The 19,684-nt window shown below is 32.2% G+C and overlaps 2 protein-coding genes across 6 annotated transcripts in view; both read right to left on the bottom strand.

Annotated features, from left to right (window-relative positions):
- Positions 1 to 2,866, bottom strand: part of FAM177A1 (family with sequence similarity 177 member A1) — a 58,425-nt gene extending 55,559 nt beyond the window's left edge. The window contains exon 1 of the mRNA XM_074209512.1: positions 2,841 to 2,866. Coding sequence (XP_074065613.1) covers positions 2,841 to 2,866 — 26 coding nt within the window. The remainder of the gene's footprint in view (positions 1 to 2,840) is intronic.
- Positions 2,867 to 7,511: 4,645 nt separating this feature from the next.
- The window catches only part of SRP54 (signal recognition particle 54), a 65,009-nt gene continuing 52,836 nt past the window's right edge, over positions 7,512 to 19,684 (bottom strand). For 4 of the 5 annotated variants that reach the window (XM_074213366.1, XM_074213368.1, XM_074213365.1 and 1 more), the window contains exons 10-16: positions 19,192 to 19,292; positions 18,736 to 18,822; positions 13,981 to 14,054; positions 13,637 to 13,745; positions 12,484 to 12,654; positions 11,523 to 11,618; positions 7,512 to 8,032 (exon numbers count right to left, since the gene is read on the bottom strand). In XM_074213366.1, coding sequence (XP_074069467.1) covers positions 7,941 to 8,032; positions 11,523 to 11,618; positions 12,484 to 12,654; positions 13,637 to 13,745; positions 13,981 to 14,054; positions 18,736 to 18,822; positions 19,192 to 19,292 — 730 coding nt within the window. In that variant the 3' untranslated portion in view covers positions 7,512 to 7,940. The remainder of the gene's footprint in view (positions 8,033 to 11,522; positions 11,619 to 12,483; positions 12,655 to 13,636; positions 13,746 to 13,980; positions 14,055 to 18,735; positions 18,823 to 19,191; positions 19,293 to 19,684) is intronic. The other variant, XM_074213369.1, reaches the window with a different exon arrangement.

Here is a 19,684-nt window from a genome sequence, read left to right as displayed (position 1 = left end):
CTAGCAGGGGTTCAGGAGATGGTCATTATGCGAAGAATTATGTCAGAGTATTCAGGATAACAGTTCATTTAGGAAAACAAAAAGTTGCCTCTGTTTCGCTGTCCCTGTGGGTACCTATCTATTTGGTACCCAGATAACTATTATCAATTCAAGGTCTTATATAAGCAAGACTTTCTCAGAACCAGTAGCAAACTTTTCCCATGGGGTTAATATCCCTTTTCTATAATCTACTTTGCACAAGGTCAGCATAGTTCATGATGTAATCTACTATAGAAAGGAACAGAATTTAACTATTACTTTCTGTCTAGCACTTCCAAAGCAACAGAATGATTAATTTTTAAAAACTATAAGAGAAGTTACATGAAAATAGTTGAAAAATAGATATATCTAAACAGCAAATTTAAAGGAGAGATAAAGCAGAGAAAGAAAAGTATCAGTATTAAAGCAGATATTTGTAAAACATCAGCATAGAGGCAACAAAATATAAAAATATATAGCCAGGTTGATATTATGAATATAAATTTCTTTAACATGAAGAAAAATTATAAACAAGATAGACCATTAACAAAGATAATAAAAACCTCAAGGCAATAGGTGTTGAAAAAACTTTGTACAAAATTCAACACTCACTATTATAACACTAAGTAATACTGGAATAAATGGGCTTTACTTTAAGTGGCAAATAATAATTTTCTACAATAAAAATTTAACATTATACACAATAAAAAAAAGTCAATTTCCTTTCTAATTGGATTAGTGATATTATTACCATTACTATTCAATATAGTACTAGACATAAGAAAAACAGGAAAAAAAAAGAGACAAAGTAAAACTTTTTTGTAGGCAAGAAATATAAAAATTTCAAGAATCAACAAAAAAAATTAAAACTTAAGCAAGACATAAATTATTAGCATTTTTGTGTTTCATCAACAATCCCAAAAAGAAAAGGGAGAAACACGATTCAAAATAGACTAAATAAAATATGGCATGACGTATGCTATAAAAATACAACAAAGCTTCCTGTACAGAAAGAGACCTACAGAAAGCTTCCTGTACAGAAAGAGGCTCTTCATGAGTGGACTATACTAATAAAATTAAAATTGCAATATTACCTAAACCAAATTTATTTAGTCAATGTCATATTCAGTGTCAAAGTACCAAAAAAGGAAGTTCTTAACTTTTTTGTGTCAGGGACTCCTTGAGCAGTCTGATGAAACATTTCTCAAAATGTCTTTAAATGCATAAAATGCACAGAAATCAGTTATATTGAATTATCAAAAAAAATGTTTTAAATTCACAGATCCCAAGTTAAGATTACCTGATTTGGAGGAATAAAAGATCAAGAATATTAAAGGAAATTAAAAAAAGTAAAAAGGGAATAAGTATTTCTTTGGTATCCACTAGGTGCCAGGCAATGGGTTAAGGTCTTCACAAGCATTACCTCATTTGATCCTGACAATAAGCCTAATAGGTAGTTGCAGTTATAATCCTATTTTATAGTTTTGGAAACTGAAGCAAGAAGACTTTGAGGGTCAATATAACTAATAAATGTCTGAGGCCTATTTTTAACTCAGTTCTTGTACTCTATACATTGTATCACCACCACATAAATACCACTGGAAAAATATTACCTGGGGGGGCGGCTAGGTGGTGCAGTGGATAGAGCACCAGCCCTGGAGTCAGGAGTACCTGAGTTAAAATCCGGTCTCAGATACTTAATAATTATCTATCTGTGTGGCCTTGGGCAACCTACTTAACCCCACTGCCTTGAAAAAAAAATTAAAAAGAAAAGAAAAATATTACCTGTTCATAAGTAGGGAGACTAACAGTAATAGATTTCAAACAAAGTGGTAATCATCAAAATTATTTGGAAAAGGTTAAAAGAGAAAGATCCCTCAGTGGAAAAAAAGGAGGTACAGAACACATAGAACTGAAGGGCAAAAAAACCTAATTGTCTAATTAGACTGATAAACTTAAAAGACCTTTACTGGAGTAAAATAGTAAGGATAGAAAGCATTCTAGAAGAAATTGATACATACCAACATCTCACACCATATGACAAGTGAAGTTCCAAACATATAAAAGGTAACATCATAAACTGGAGGAGCAAGGAAGGAGTTACTTTTTGGATCTTTAGATAGGGAAATAGTTCGTGACTAAATAAGATCACAAGAGAAACCATTTTGACCACTTACATTTTAAAAGTTTTGAACATCCACAAGTGTTTTTAGGGGAGAAATGTATTAGCATTCAGAAAATTAGCCAATGCTCATGTAAGTTGTATGTTTTAGAGGTATGACTAGAGCTCATTTTTCATGACCCCAGTGTCAACCCTCTGTTAGCTTACTAACATTCGGCCCTCAGTTTTCAAAAATGTCCTGATTTCCAAAAAAAGGGAATTGAACAGAATTTTAAAAAGGTCTAGAAAATTTATAACTATGTAACAAGCAAGTTTCATGGCATACTATTTAAATCATTCAACAGCAATGATTTGGCTACAATTTTCAATAAAGTGAGAGGCTAAAAGATTAAGTATTTCAATTTAGATAAGATGGTAGCACTATATATTTTTGGAATTTTTCCAGTTATATTTTATGAAAGTTTTTCAACATTCATCTGCATGCATATAAATTATTTTTCTTCTACCCTCCCTTCCAAACTTTCCCATATGTACATTTGTGTTTAGCATGTTTTCATATTAGTCATTTTCTATATAAGGAATTAAGACCAAGGAAAAAGAAAGAAAATCATGGGGGAAGGAAGGAAAAACATGAATTTTAAAATGTGAATATAGTGTTCCATCAAATTCTATAGTTAGTTTTTTATTTTGTTTTTCCCACTTCTTGATGTGGATAGCATAGTCCATGATAGGTCTCCCAGAGTTGTCTTAGCTCTCTGAACTGCTGAAAACAGTTATATCCATCAAAGTTGATTAACTCACAATGTTGTTAATGTGTCCAGTGTTCTCTTAGTTCTGCTCTCTTCGCTCAGCATCAGTTCCTGTAATTCTTTACATGTTTCATGTAGAGTTCAACCATTCATGGTTTCTTATAAAACAATAATACTCCATAACATTCATATACCGAAAATGGTCATTCCCCAATTTATGGGTATTCCTCCTCAATTTCCATTTCTTTTCCACTACAAAAAAAAGTGCTATGAATACTTTGGAACATGTTGCATATCCAGTTCCTCAATCTCCTCTTTCTCTTTTATCCACACACATATTAAAAGATGTGAAATTTCCCCTAAAAACTGCTTTGGCTGCATCCCATAAATTTTGGGATATCTCATTATTTTCATGGAAAAAATCATTTTTGTGATTTGTTTGATGCACTCCTTCTTTAAGTTTAGTTTCTAAATTTTTAGTTCTTCTTTCCATGGCCCTTTATTACACACACACACACACACACACACACACACACACACACACACAATTTTTATTGCATAATTGCATGCACTATTTCTGCCTTTCTGTATTTGATTGTAAAATTTTTATGCCCTATTTCATGGTCAATTTTGGTATGGGTGCCATGTACTGCAGAGAAAAATGCGTTCTTTTCTATCCCCATTCACTTTTCTCCAAAGGGCTATCATATCTAAGTTTTCTAAGATTTTATTCACCTCTTTAACTTCCTTCTTGTTTGTTTTGAAGTTAGATTTATCTAGTTCAGAGAGAGGCAGGTTGAAATCCTCCACTATTTATAGTTTTGCCTTTCTCTCCTTGTAAGGATGCTATGTGACTAGGTGCATATAACTTCATTGCCTATAGCGCCTTCTAAGAAGTTTCCTTCCTTATCCCTTTTAATGCTTTTGTTTTGTCTGAAATTAGGATCGCTACCCCTGATTTTTTTTACTTCCACTGAAGGATGTTTTGCTCCAGCAAAAATCTTTTCCCTTTTCCCTGTATCTCTGCTTCAAATGTTTAGGATTATGGTTAATAATCCTTTCTGCTATATATACTTTTGTTTTATGGGAGAGTTCATTCCATTCCCATTTACAGTTAGGATTACTAATTATTTCCCTTCATGTTTCCTTTCCTTTTATTCCTCCTCACCAATGTTTTGTTCCCTTTCCCCTTTTTCTTTAAAGTTTTAATTTTCACTTTACTTTCCCTTATACCTTCATCTTTCCTTTTATCAGTCCCTTCTTCCCTTTTTCTTTCCCTTTCCGCCTTAGGATGATTGATTTTTTTAAAGAGATGGTGGCATTTTATTAATTGTAAAAGACATTCAAACAGATTTAATAACTATAGAAGTCTTCAGGTTACATACAATGTGATGTTTGGAGTCTCAAAATTTTTTTTTCCTTTTTCCTAATCTTCTTGGGCTAACAATTTTTTTCAACTCAAATATACTCCTGTTATTTTGAATTTTAATCTTTTTTTCTATAGTTTTCAAAATCAATATGTGGCACAGGTTTAGGAAACTGCTGATTAAACAATTTCCTCTATAAAAAAAGATTCTTGCACAAGTTCTATGTCCTTAGCAAAGAATGGTATCAATTAGGCCACATCACATGTAATAAGACTTTATTACTGATAATATATTACTGTCATAAAATATGTTTGGGATCAGATTTAAGCCATTAATTTTCTTTCAGTATTAAGTCTACAATTAGGAATATCAGCATTGTATTAAATCTTGACTTTTGGTACAGCTAGAAACTTCTGAATTAAACAGGTTAAGGAATCTAGTATATTTCAGATATTATAATCAAAGGAAAATTTACTAAACATTTACCAAGTTTTATAGTATTTTCTACTTTCAAATGACATTTGAAGAGAATTATCAGATTAACAACTGTTAAAAAACAATAGAGGAGTTCAAATCCAGCCTCAGACACTTAATAATTACCTAGCTGTGTGACCTAAGGCAAGTCACTTAACCCCACTGCAAAAACAACCCCCCCCCAAATAAACAAATCAAACTACCCTCTCAAAAGACCATTATAGCTTAACGAGACTTTATGAAATAATTCCCAAACTTTGAAATACTTTTTTTTGGTCTCCATACCCTTTGACTTTCAGGATCTTTTATTCAATATGAAAAGATACATATGCATATTAAGAAATAAAGAGAATAATTTTTCATAAAGAAAATTTTATTGAATACATGATATTTTAGTAGCACAAAGTTGTCAATGTTTCTGAGAACAATCTAATCAGTGAGATGCTTCATTCTATCAAAATTTTTTTCTCTATGGAGATACAGATAAATCACATTCTTATTGTGACTGAGAATCTTGCTTCACAGAGCTAAGTTATTAATGGAAATTAAAGCCTTCTAACTATAATGGGATATGTATATTTCCAAAATACTGCAATTTCATTAAATGGAAATTTGGTAACTCGAGTTATTTTGAGGATCAATTCATGTCTTACTAGGTTATTGTTGTTCACTTCTAGCTCAATATGGAAAGGGGGTTTAAATCCAAAAATTCATTCATTTAGTCAACAATTTAAGTCCGTAAGAACTATATTCATTTATTCAATTGTCTTTTTCGAAGTTTTGACAGACACTGAAAAGCTGCCTTTTCCAGCTCACCTCTTTCCTGTACTTTCTCCAATCTACAAATTTTTCTCCACTAAGAATAATACTACATTTGGAATATTTCAACAGGATAATATAGTTATTTAGAGAAGCAATATGAAGTAGAACATAGGGAGCTGCTATCAAAACCTGGGTTTAAATGTCATTTCTGATACATACTCTTATGGGACATGGGCATATGACATAAATTCTCTACAACTATAATTTGCAGAGAAGGTACCAATTTACCTTGTTCAATGTAATGTTTCCTTAACTGGGAGTTACCTCTGCCTAAGAAATCACAGATCTAAGCTCTTTCCTATACCTTGATAATTTTCATATTCCCCATGGTGATATGGGTAACTCAGGCTACGAACCCTTGAATCTAGTTCAAACCATTTTCAAAAAACTGAAGAGAAGACTCTTAAATGAAATGATTTGTACATGATCACAGAATAAGTGACATGGTGAGGATTTAAAGATAAATCTCATTCATGGGGACATTTTTGCCTCATCTCACTGCAACTATTGTTCTTTCCTAAGCAAATCCACTTCTGCCCCCCCCTTGAATTAAAAAAATAAAGGTTAATAATTGGAAAAATCTTTCTTACACCTACAACTTACTATTTTTTTTTTTTAGATTTTTCAAGGCAATGGGGTTAAGTGGCTTGCCCAAGGCCACACAGCTAGGTAATTATTAAGTGTTTGAGGTCGGATTTGAACCCAGATACTCCTGACTCCAAGGCCGGTGCTCTATCCACTGCGCCACCTAGCCACCCCTATAACTTACTATTGAGAAAAAAAATTGGGCAGTTCTCCTTAGTCAATCTTTGACAATTACAAACATATTTTAAGGACAAAAAAATTTCACAAAAATGCATGCAAAGAAAGTGCAATATACCTTAAATATATTTTCTTGAACTGGTTTCTTTTTCTTATTTGTTGTTGAAACTCAGTATATTATTTCTCATAAAAATACATTATATAGGATAGACTAACTTTTGAAAGAATCTTTAGTGATACTACATAGATGAATTAGGCAAAATATATTTCCTTGATCCTACAAATTGAGACTTTGTTGAAGATTAGCTTGCCCTAGTTTGTAACTCACTAACAAAAAAATGTCCGAGATCTCCAAGCTATCAATAATGAGTAAGAGGGAGGATTGATTAGTTACAGTGGTACCAAAATTTTTTTTTTAAAAAAATTAACAATTTTAAGAATGATTTACTTTTTAAAATATACAGAAGAAAACAGGAAAACAGTTTAGAAAAGGACATAAGCAGTGCACTCTGGGGACATTTTAAAATATCTACCAAAAAAATTAAGTTGTATGTAAGAAATTCATGGTTTCATATTCTTTCTTGTTCTTTGTAAATGGAAATGTTCATGTTTATTAAGCTCATAAAAATTTAAAAAAATAATTAAGAGGCAAAGAAGAATTTTTCTGGTAATCTTATTTGTCTACCCAACTGAATGAACCTCACCTGACCAGGCAGCAATTCCCCTGTGGTGACCAAAGAACTAGCTAACTATATTGAGTTCTGATCAATATTTTGAGTACGTATGTATTAATTTCAACTTAATATTTTATAAACATTTTCACACTATATAGCATGTGTGTAGCTGTTTTATCATCAATACCTTTTCTTTAGGCAGTAACTGTAATTTTAAAAAGAAACTATGGTTAAGGCTTTAAAAATTGGAAGAAATCTTAGTGGTTTATTGGGGATATTTTCTATCTAACTGGATAATAGTCACCTCGTCTTTTTTTTTTAAACTACTTCCACATCAGAACTGTCCTTAAAAATTTAACAGCTGCTAACACTTATGTATGTGACTTTAAAGATTTATATCAACCAACACTTCACATTAATGTTGTGAAGCAATTTACTGGCATGGTATTAACTCTACATTTTGCCTTTCAGTATGCCATTTTTAAATTAAGATTTCAAACTACAAAGAAAGTTTACAAACCCCTTTGATTACAACTGCTTTTAAGTTTATTTACAGGATTTTTCTTGGGATATCATATAACAAGTAACTTTCCTTGTTTACAAATATACTGGTATCCTTTTGAGACAAATAATTAAAAACTAAGTACTAAATTTTACATCATGATTTATTTCACTTAATAAGTGAAATTTTGAGACAGAAATTAATGAGAGCTGTTCTCTTAAGCAAAAATATGTGATTTCCCAGAAAACCCTAGAAACTCAGAAGCCAGAAAAGAAGTCTGAAGTGATCAAACTCCCAAATATTCTTCAACCCCCCTCAAAAAAAAGTGAGGGAAAGAAAAGGGAAGGGAAAATACACCTCTTTTGCCTTACAAAAAGGGGAGGGGAAAAAAATCTGAAATCTCAGCAAAGAGGATCACCAACTGAGTCAGTTTATATTAAGGAATCTTGTTTACATATTATTGAATCCCATCATGCCTTTCATATTTCCAGCAGCTCCTTGTTGAAACTGCCTCATCATTGACTGCAGTCCTGCCATACCTCCTAAAAATAAAGGAAAAGAGACATGAGGAGAAATCCCAATATTTCATAAATTCACATTTTTAATAAAAGAAAATTATACTTGCAACTATATATAGGTATTGTGAAAAATAGGACACATGTATTAGAATGCTTGTTCAAAGACTTGGGCAGATAGTAACACTAAAAACATAACATGTAAAACTTGTCTTTGTATACAAAAATATTCACTTGTCTCTGCTAGGAAATTCATTCATTAGTTACTTCTTAAATACTAAGAGACTCTTAGAACAAGAAGGACCCTAAGAGCAAACAGGCTTGTATTTAAAAACTTGAATTTAAAAGCTCTCCCTCTGTCTCATCTCATTTAAATTTTTATTCTCATAACGTTAATTCCATTTGCTGATTCTATTCTATCAATTTTATTCTGGTTGCTTCTCTAATATTTTATCCTTAATTTCTTGTCCACCAGTATAGGATAGACTAACTTTTGAAAGAATCTTTAGTGATACTACATAGATGAATTAGACAAAATATATTTCCTTGATCCTACAGTTAACAAATTGAGACTTTGTTGAAAATTAGCTTGCGCTAGTTTGAAGGTCAATAACAAAAAGATGTTCAAAATCTCCAAGCTATTAATAACGAGTAAGCAGGGAGGAAAGCAAGCCTTAATAAACGCCCACTATGTGCCAGGGATTGAGCTAAGAGCTGGGAATACAAAGAAATATCAAAAACAATCTCTCTTCTCAAAGAACTAAAAGAACTGCTCACAAACTCAAATTCATTTATATGAACATAATCTTTTGATAATTTTCCCTCTGACTTACCACACCTAAGCCTATTCTTCATCCTCACCATGACCTCTAATTCCCTCACTTGCCAGTTTTTCATAGGTCATAAATTCAAATTTGGGTATACTTTGCTCTCTTCTATATCTTACCTTCCTATCAAATTATTTGAAATTTAAAATCAATACTGTCCTCTACATTTAAATCCCTTGTCCCCTTATTCTACTGCTGATTGTGCCTTGCCAAAAGCCAATCTTAAATTATTCCCATCATCCACTGCCTTAATTCTTATTCATGTGCTACTGGAACAGAACTGGAGGTAATCACAAAACTTGTCCACCCATACTTTTATGTTCCCACAGGGGTCTCAAAGACAACACATGCAAAAAAGAACTCCCCCACTAAAATCTATGCCACCTCAAACTATCCTTTTTTTTATTGAGGAAATTATTCACTATAAATTTGCTTTTCCAGTGACCACAGTAATTATTCAAAAATCCTTTTTGTCGTTCCTCAAGTCTCCTATGGCACCCCCTCAACTGAAGACCTTATCTCATACTTTACTGAAAAAAACCAGCCAATTTTCTAAAAGTTTTTTTCCCAATTCTGTAGCACCTAAAGCAGTGAGGTAACTTATACCCTAAAGCAAACCTCTCTGTGAATCCCTAATCCCATTCTATCCCATCTTCACCAGTAAATTTGTTGGATCCATCTTTGCTAACTACAATGAATATATCACCTCCAACCTTAAGATTAATTTGATTCTACCATCCCTGTTATCTATCATTTTCTCTTTTCTATCATAGCTAAACGTCTCAAAAAAGTCTTCTACCTACACTGCCTCTATTCCCAGTCCTCTCACTGAATTCTAATCTCTCTTGCACAGTCATTAACTTAGTTTAGACCTTATTACTTCTCCCCTAAAATAGTGATAAGATTGCTCTGCTTCTAGTCTCTCCCCATTCCAAGCCCTCCTCCATACAACTGGCAAAATAATCTTTTTAAGACACATGTTAGACTATGCAACTTTGTTAAAAAATCTCAAGGATAAGATCCAAAACCCTTCAGTTTGCATTGAAATTCATATACAAGTCTGAATCTACCTATGTTTTTCCTTAAAGGTTTATTTCTCTCTTTTGATTTTTCTATCATAGATACCCCTAACACTCACAAATCTACTTTCTTTCTTTCTTTCTTTTTTTTTTTTTGCAAGGCAATGGGGTTAAGTGGCTTGCCCAAGGACACACAGGTAATTATTAAGTGTCTGAGGCCAGATTTGAACTCAGGTACTCCTAACTCCAGGGACGGTGCTCTATCCACTGTGGCACCTAGCCACCCCAACAAATCTACTTTCAAAAAAATAAGCAAAACCAACTGATGTTGTGACTAAATGTGGCAGTATATATCACACATAAATCTTCACTACTGAGAGAAGGGAAAGTTATTTCATTATTTGTCTTCTGGAACCAATAGTGGTCACTGTATAAGTTCAACTGTCTATTAGTCTTGTTTTCAAGTACAATATCATATCCACTGTGTACACTATTCTGTTGGGTCTACTTTTTTCCTCTATATCAATTTATGCCAATCTCTATTTCTCTGACTACCTTATATTCAACATTCCTCAGAGTGCATTACTCCATTATATTTACATACCATAATTTAGTCAGTCATTCTCAATCAAAGCACATCGACTTGATTTCAGAACTTTGTTGCTACAGAGAATGCTTGCTGTTATGAATATTTTGGAATATATGGGATTTACTTTAGTTTGTGACTTTTCCAAGAATTGCTAGGTCAGATTTGTCATAATTTTTTTTCCATACAATTCTAATTTGTTTTCCAGAATGGCTACAACTAATAGTTCTAGCAACAATACATTAATCTCATGTACATTTTTTTTTTGTTTGTTTTTGTGAGGCAGTGGGGTTAAGTGACTTGCCCAAAGTCACACAGCTAGGTAACTTATAAGTGTTTGAGGTCACATTTGAACTCTGGTCCTCCTGACTCCAGGGCTGGTGCTCTATCCTAGCTGCCCTTCACATACATTTCAATAATTACTTTGTATTACTATCCTTTACTGCATTCTTCCTTTAGTTAAAACAGACTATTAGCTATGTCACAAATTCATCATTCCATCTCCCACCTCCATGTTTCTCCTTGCCTAGAATGAACTACTCATCTCTACAAGAATCCTAGCTTCCTTCAAAGCACAGATACAACTTCATACACAATGCCTTTATGAATACTTAATGCTTAATTATTAGTACTCTTTCTCTTGAAATAACTTAGTATTATTCTGTATATACTGTTTTTATTAACTTGTATTCATGTTGTATTCCTTCCTACTAAAAAAGTTTAAAGACAGAAATTGTTTTAATTTTTGACTTTTTAATCTCTATTACATAGTACTTTGCATACAGTGGGTAACTGATATGTATTAAGTTGAATTACTGTATTTTGGTCACCTCCCAATTTTTCAGATTAGGAAGATTTAGTCATAAGAGGTTCATCAATTTAGAATTGGGTAGTAGCAGAAGCTTAGCAGGAAATGAAATCTCCTAATTGCATTAGTAATCTTTCCTTTTTCCATGCTATCTCTATAACAGAAGCTGTTCTAATTGGTGATGTTCTATTAGTTTAACAATGTAAAGTCAAAATGTGTTTTCAATGTCAACACTATTAAATTCACATAAGTAACTGGAAACAAAATTAAAAATTACCCATGTGATGAAGAACTCTTGGATCCATCATTTTGGCCATTTGTTGGTTCAGTTTTGCCATCTGAGATTGGCTTACATTCTTTGACATGTCACCTCCTTAAAAAAGCACAAATATTAAGTGTCTCTGAGTATATTTATATTTCTTTTCAGGTTAGATACATTTAAGATTCATCTATATTATAGTTCTATATAACTCCTAAAAACTTTATAATTGCTTTTTTTAAGTTATTAACCTTAATTCTGTCCTTCTTGGAGAAAAATAAAGATCCATAATGGTGGCACTCCTGTAAAATGAATCAGTCTCATTCTGATAAAACCAATATCAACTTAAGAGCAAGAAATGGCAGGTAGTCAAGAATCACTTTACAAAAAATTAGGAGAAAGGAAACATAGAAAGAAAGAAAGAAAAACAAAGTTTAGGGTAAGAGGATAAAGTAAGTAATATATTCATGAAAAAAAAACCTTTGTACATAGGTATGTGAAAACTTAAATTTCAGATAAAAGTATATATAAAAAAAGAAAAAAAATTTGTTTTCATAAATAAAATTACTCTTCTGATTGTGATTATCATTTTTTTTTTAGGTTTTTGCAAGGCAAATGGGGTTAAGTGGCTTGCCCAAGGCCACACAGCTAGGTAATTATTAAGTGTCTGAGGCAGGATTTGAACTCAGGTACTACTGACTCCAGGGCCGGTGCTCTACCCACTGGGCCACCTAGCTGCCCCAGTGATTATTTTTAATAAAAATTAATTTCATAACTGCTTCTCACTAACATGAACTGGAAATCAGATTGGCCTCAAAAATCACAACATGTAAGCTTAGGTTTCTAATGGATATAATTTTTTCCCATGCTAAAGGCTCATTCTCTCCTGAATTTTAACTTTTAATATACTTTTTTCTCTTCCAAATATCCTCCTTAAAACTGAGGATTAAAAATCCAATAATTATTTAATTTTTCCTACCTTTGAAAAGTCCTTTGATACCACCCATCTTTTTCACCATTTGGGCAAACTTAGTATATTGTGTTAAAAGCTCTTGAACATCTCTTGTTGAGACACCTGATCCTCTTGCTACTCTTTGGATTCTTCCTGGTTGCTTACTGAAAACCTTTGCACCATCTGTACTGTCAAGTTCTGCAGAAAAGAGTCATATAATTCTAATCTTTTCACATAATCCATAATAAACATGACATCCAGAAAGGAATAAATTACTTCACAGAATTTATTTCTTAAAGTGTTAAAATTATTTTTTAGATGGCACTACTTGCTCTACCCCATGAGTTATTCTTAATTATTTTGTCTATATAGCCAAAATACAGAGGAAGTTCATATATATATATGTGTATATATATATATATATATATAAAACTAGAATGCCTCTAATTAAGTTAATACTATTAAATTGTTCTTTCCCCTATGCATTTATCATGATGTTAAGTACATGTCATGCTAAGAAAATCAGAACCACCCCCAATTTTGTTTTCATAAACATGTAATTTTTAAAATTGAACTCAAGAAAATGTAAGTCATATCTTTTTTTTCAGTCATTCAATCAACAAGGAATTTATTAAGTCTATACTACACAAAAGGGATTGTTTACCAAGCACCAGGGACACAAAGGATTCAAAGACTTTTCTTCTAATAGGGGAAGCTACAATGTAAATAAATAGATACCTACAAGATACACATATATACACACACATATGTGTATATACATAACAAGGAGATGGAAGGAAATGTTAAAGGGGAAGAAGGTTCTAGTATTTGAGAACGAGTTAGGAATCTGGCAGAAGGTGGCATTTTAAGTTGAATTTTGAAGGAAGTCTAGAATTCTAAGAGGTACAGTTGAGGATGGAGATCATTCTAGGTCTGAAGGAGATGGAATATGGTATAGATGGGATAGCAAGTAGGCCAGTATGACTGAATCACAGACGATATGGAAATAGACTGCAAGATAGGAAGGGGACAAGCTGTGAAGAGCTTTAAATGCCAATTAGAACACTTTATACAGATCTGGGAGATAACAACTATAGTCTACTGAATAAAAAGAGTGACATGGTCAGACCTAAACTTTTTCAAAGTAAAAATATGCATTGCCTGTAATTTACTATCTTACCTTGATCGTTCATACTGTCCATTATAGTCATTAGTTTTTTTAGTCTTGCCATTGACTCTTGTTCATTGCCTTTGCTCATAAAATCTGTTCCAAAACCAGGGATCATACCCTAAATTTAAAATGATAATTACTTAATCTCATGTGACATAAAGCAGAGTACACTTAAATATGTGTGTGTATGTATATATGAAATGGCATTTTAATATTATCACATCTGTCTAGCCTAGGACATTACCTTTTTTTTTATTTCTAACATCCTCATACAACAGCAAGGAGGCATAATATTTAAAACATTTCTGGGGATCTTAAATAAAACAAAGATAAAGAATCTTAAGGTAACTAACCAATATTTGACTGAATGGGCCCATTTTCATGATGTTTTGGAATTGTTCATACATATCTCTCAATGTAAACTGACCTGAAATAAAATAAAAACTGGTCAGGTTTTTGATAAAAATTAAAATCATAAATATAAATATTTCTCCATTTGATTAATATTAAGCACTTCTTATGTTCAAGGTATTGTGCCAGATGCCACAGGAGATATATAATCAGTGATAAAATGTTCTCTACATTACATGATTTCACAAGAGATGAATTAAGTACAGGGCTATATGCCCAATGAAACTCTGTGTCATGAGCCTGCTATCCGCTATGGGAGAAGATAACATGATCATCAAGGGAAGAGAAAAGTCAGAGATATTAGTAAAAAAAGAAGCAGAGTAAGAATGGGCCTTGGCACCTCAGCATAAGAGAAGCTAGGAGGAAAAGGAAAAACCCATAAACCCTACTTTTACCATCAAAAAACAGAATAATTGAAATAATAATAATGAAAATAAAGCAACTGCCTACTGCGCTATTCTACCCAAACCCTTGATAAAAAAAAAAAATCCTCTTTCACTTGTCCTTTATAGCCTGAAATTCTTTTTTTTAGTTTTTGAAAGGCAATGGGGTTAAGTGACTTGCCGAAGGTCACACAGCTAGGTAATTAAGTGTCTGAGATCACATTTGAACTCAGGTCCTCTTGACTCCAGGGCCAGTGCTCTAGCCATTGCGCCACCTAGCTGCCCCTTGAAATACTTGTAACAGGAGATATATAGTCTTTCCACAAACAAATATAAAAGGGCTTATAAGTTAACTTAATTTATCACTTCCTAAACATAAACAAAAAGAAGATATGTAAAAAATTACTTCTTATCCTAATATGGCCAGGCAGAGTTATAGCACAGTAGAATTTCTGGCTAGAAAGGATGCAAAATTAGGTATTAGTGAGATGTACCAAGTATACAAGTAGATTTTTGATAGATGACTATTGGGACAGTTACATTTTAGGCAGAAAAAAAGAGAAAGAACAAAAGCAGAGGCATGAGTTATAGGCTTAGTGTCAAGGAATATCTAAACCAGTTTGGCCAATGAGAAAATGTTTACATTGGAGAGAATGGTAACGAGGCTGGAAAAGTAGGTATGGGTCAGACTATTTTTGTAGTTCACTCAAAGTATGTGCTTAGCAGTTGCTAAGCAAAGAAAAAGATATGACACCTTCTTTTGGAATGACTAATCTGACAGGGAAACAGAAAAGAATAGAGGTGAACGGAAGCTACTGCAATAGTGTTCCAAAAAGGAATGAGTCTGAACTATTGAAGTCACTGAATAAATAGAAATGTACCTGGTATCTAATGTAGATGAGAAATAGTTTAAATAGTTTAAAAAGGTTTAAACCAATATCTTATATTAAATGTCACAATAAGAACCAAAAAGAATTAAGTGACACAAAAGAAGCCAAGGCTTGTGGAAGAATAGAAAGACAAATGATAGAAATAAAATAGTGAAGAACTGGTTTTCTGAGAAAGGGAAGGAGGAGTGCAGTCTGAGAATATATTACAATGGGATAACAGTGGGTCACTCAAGTGAAGATATACACTGGGAAGTTGGAATTATAAAAATATAGCTTTCTCTCGCTCTCTCTCATACACACACATACACACAAACATGAAATTTCTGAAGAATGCTTATGAGGGAGATAAAACCTTTATAACTTCCTAATGGTTCATAGATAACATGAAAACTTCTTAACCTAATATTTTAAGAACTCCACAGTCTATTATTTAAGAATATTTCTCATTACACACTATCAAAAAGCCAAACAAGACTTCTTTCTAAACATGACATTTGTATTACACCAAATATGGATAAAGTCTATCAATAATCCTTTCTTAACCTTTCCTTTTACAAATGATCTGAATAAGAGGGATACATCTTCCATCTCTGCAGCATAAAAAAAAGTCAAATGCCTAGCTAGGCAATTATTAACTGTCTGAGATCATATTTAAACTCAAGTTCTCCTGACTCCAGGGCCATTGTTCTATCTACCTTGCCACCTATCTGCCACTGCATTTGACAGGACCTTGGGCAAGTCACTTAACCCCATTGCCTTAACTAAATAAATTTTTTTTAAAAACAAGTCAAAATGCAGTTGAAAAATGAAATTGAATCAGACTGGAGCAGTCAAATGATGATTTTAGGAGACTTTTAAGCTCATCAATGACAGAGGTTAAGGCTAAATTGGGGAGTGTTAAACAGTTGAAGAAATAGAAACAACTAGTATAGACTTCAGTACCTTAGAGTCAGGACTTCATGATCAAGTGAAGATTCTTCATGACTCCCTCATCCAAATTGGGGGGGGGGGCAAATAAAAACTTGTGCACATCAAGATGCAGAAGAGAAGGAAGTCAGAATTAAGTCAGAGACTAAAGATTCGAAGTGAGGTGAAGAGGAACAGATAAGATTATTTAAGGACCTTTATATCTCAATCCAGTCTTATTTATACTACTTTCTTCATGTTTCTACAATATGTACTAATAATAAAAGTACTAAGCTCCTAGGAAAGCATATTTTCCACATCTAAACCTGGGATGCATTCCTTCCTCATCTCTACCTGTTGAAAATTCTTCAGTCAAGGTTCAATGCTCTTTCATATAGCCTTATCAAACATTAATAAGTGAAAGATTATATTCTTACTGGAATTTTCAAAGAAAACTTGTATCATTGTATTTTGCTCCTATATTATTTTGTTCTATATTTATATGCACATGTTACATATTTCATCTACTAGATCATAAATTTCTAGAGGCTAGAGATTCATAGACTGATCTTTTTTATCTTTATATCCCAGATGCTTCATGTAAACCAACAATCAGCAAAAAAGAAATGAGACAATATAGTTAGACTTAAATACTTGGAAGAACATTCATTGCTTAAGATTGTGCCAAAGTAATATAAAAAAATGATACAGCCTAAATTAATTTATATACCAATCAAGCGTACAAGGGTTAATTTTATCATAGACAAAATAACAACATTTCATTTAGTAGAACAAATTGGTCTAGAATCTTAAGGGAAATTATGAAAAAGGGAAGAGATGAAAGGAAATAGCACTATAATCATTCAAATTATGTTATAAAACAATCATCATCAAAACTCTTTGCTACTAGTCAAAGAATAGAAAAGCTGATCAGTAGAACAGATTTGTTTTTTTGTTTTTGTTTTTGTTTTCAATAGACACAATCAAGTGCAATAGTCTAGTGTTAGATAAAAACCTCAAAATATCAACTATTCCCCTATTCAGTAAGATCTACTAGAAAAAGTACAAAGCAGTTTGAAAGAAGGGTTTAAATAATATCTTATATTAAATGTCACAATAAGGATCAAAAAGGATTAAGTAACACAAAATAAATAGTCTTATAGTTAAAAAAGAGGAAAGTGGCAAAATGGATAAAGCCCTGGAGTCAGGACCACTTGTGTTCAAATCCAGCCACAGAAAATTAATAATTACCTAGCTGTGTGACCTTGGGCAAGTCATTTAACCCCATTGCCTTGCAAGAAACCAAAAAAAAAAAGATAAGAGAAAAACAAGTGGTAATACTTTTTAACAACTAGGACTTACTGATCAAGGGATAAAGGTAATCATAAAAAGTATTAGATAATTTGATTAGATGAAATAGAAAAGCTTTTGCAGAAACAAATTAAAATATCTTATTAGAAGGGAAATTGCCAACTGGAGAAAAAGCTATATATATCAAATATCTCCTAAAAGCCTGGTAGACAAGCTATATTGGAAAATGATACAAATATATACCAAGAGTCATTTCCTAATAAATAAGTAACCAAAAGATGGGAAATGTTCTCAAAAGAAGAACTGCAACCAATAAGTCATATAAAAAAATGTTCTAAATCACTAATCAGAAAAATTTTGATTACAACTACTAAGTCACATCACATGCTCCTCAAAGATATCAAAAGATGCTGAGGAAAAACAAAGATGCTAATATAATATACTATTGATGGAGATATGAAATGGTCCAAACATCCTGTAAACAATTTGAAATTATGTAAGAAAAAATGACTTAATTTTTCAAATCCTGTAATCTAAAAGTCCTACTGCTAGGATTATATCACAAAAAGTTCAATAGGAAATAGGAATTAGAAACAAACCAAGTGCCCACAGAATGGCCAGACTTGTAACAGGTTATTCTGATTTACATTTAAGAAACAAAATATATGAGTAATTCATCAGAGAAACAGGGAAAGATTTTGTATGATATAAAATGAAGTAAGTAGGGTCAAAAAAGAATGTATGCAATGAGTACAGTATGCAAAGAACTGATAAAATGAAGTCAAATGATAGAAAGATGAGGAAACAAAAGCACTACTGTACTTTCATTGGAGAATTTGCAAAGTAGGAGTGTGGAATTTTTAACATACTGCCAATCTCAATTTTATTGCCGATTGGTTTCACTTTATTGGGGACAAGGATAGAATAATTGGCATTAGCTGTCATATTCAAAAAAAAAGGCATCACTAAAACTTAAAAAAAATACTTCATTGTTAGAAGAACAATATATTTCTATCATAAGGAAAATAAGTTGCAAATAATTTTTTAGTTGGAGGAATAAAAACAATTGAAAATTTCAAACTGTCCATTTTAAGAATACACATGATTTAAAAATATTATTTAATATTAATTTTCACAACAGTTTATGGCTCATAAAAACATTCAATACACTAGGCAAATGTCAAATTAATTTCTGAATCTGGCTTACCATGTTTCAACTTTTCTATAAGTGCTTCATTGTCATCCAACTTCAATTCATTTACTTTATCTATTAGTCCTTCAATATCACCCATACCTAGGGAAAAAACACCAGGCTTATTTATTTTTCAGAGCACAGAAAACATTCTTTTATAAACAAAACTAGAACTTTCGAAGTGCTTTCACTTCACAGCTTATTTTATATACATATGTATATGTGTGTGTGCATATATATACATATGTATATATTTGTCTGTATATATGTATGTATATGAAATTCTCAAGTTAGTAACTCAAGTGGCTACAATTATTCATCAATTAACAGCAAAATCTTTCCCCTCAAAAAAAAAAAACCTGCTTGAGATCACATATCTATTTTAATAGCAAAGTTGACAATAGAACCCAGGTCTCTTGACTCCAAGTTCTGTGCTGTTTCCATTCTGTTTTCCCCCACCACTGACCATACCAAGAAGTTTGCTGATGAAAGGTTGTGTTTTAAAAGGTTCAAAGTCATCTATATGCTCGCCAGTACCAATGAAAATTATCGGACTTTTTGTGGCAGCAACTCTGTAAAGAAATACAAACTGTAAGACAACCTCAAAAGAGGAAAATTATATTGGAAATTAAACAATAAACTCTAGTATACTTCTATTAAAAAGATGCTATTTGATTTCAAGAAAACAAATGAAGATTATTTCTAGATTTAGGTCTATTAAAAATGTACATGCCTAGTTAGACCCTCACATATAATTCTAGCTCTAATTTGACTGAATGTAGTCAGTAATTTGATTGAAAGAAAATGTAATCTATCTGGAAAGCAGCAAATGAATTTCACCTAACATGTAAATATTGTAGTTTTCCTGAAGACTCCAGAAAATTGGAAGAGGTCACTGCAACTCAATATTTCAAGTTAAAAAACTGGCCATGTTCCCTTATATATCATATGCAGTTTTTGTGTC

The sequence above is a fragment of the Macrotis lagotis genome, chromosome 1 (assembly GCF_037893015.1).
Source record: "Macrotis lagotis isolate mMagLag1 chromosome 1, bilby.v1.9.chrom.fasta, whole genome shotgun sequence".
In the NCBI taxonomy this organism is placed as follows: Eukaryota; Metazoa; Chordata; class Mammalia; order Peramelemorphia; family Peramelidae; genus Macrotis; species Macrotis lagotis.
This window is presented reverse-complemented; position numbering and strand designations above follow the sequence as displayed.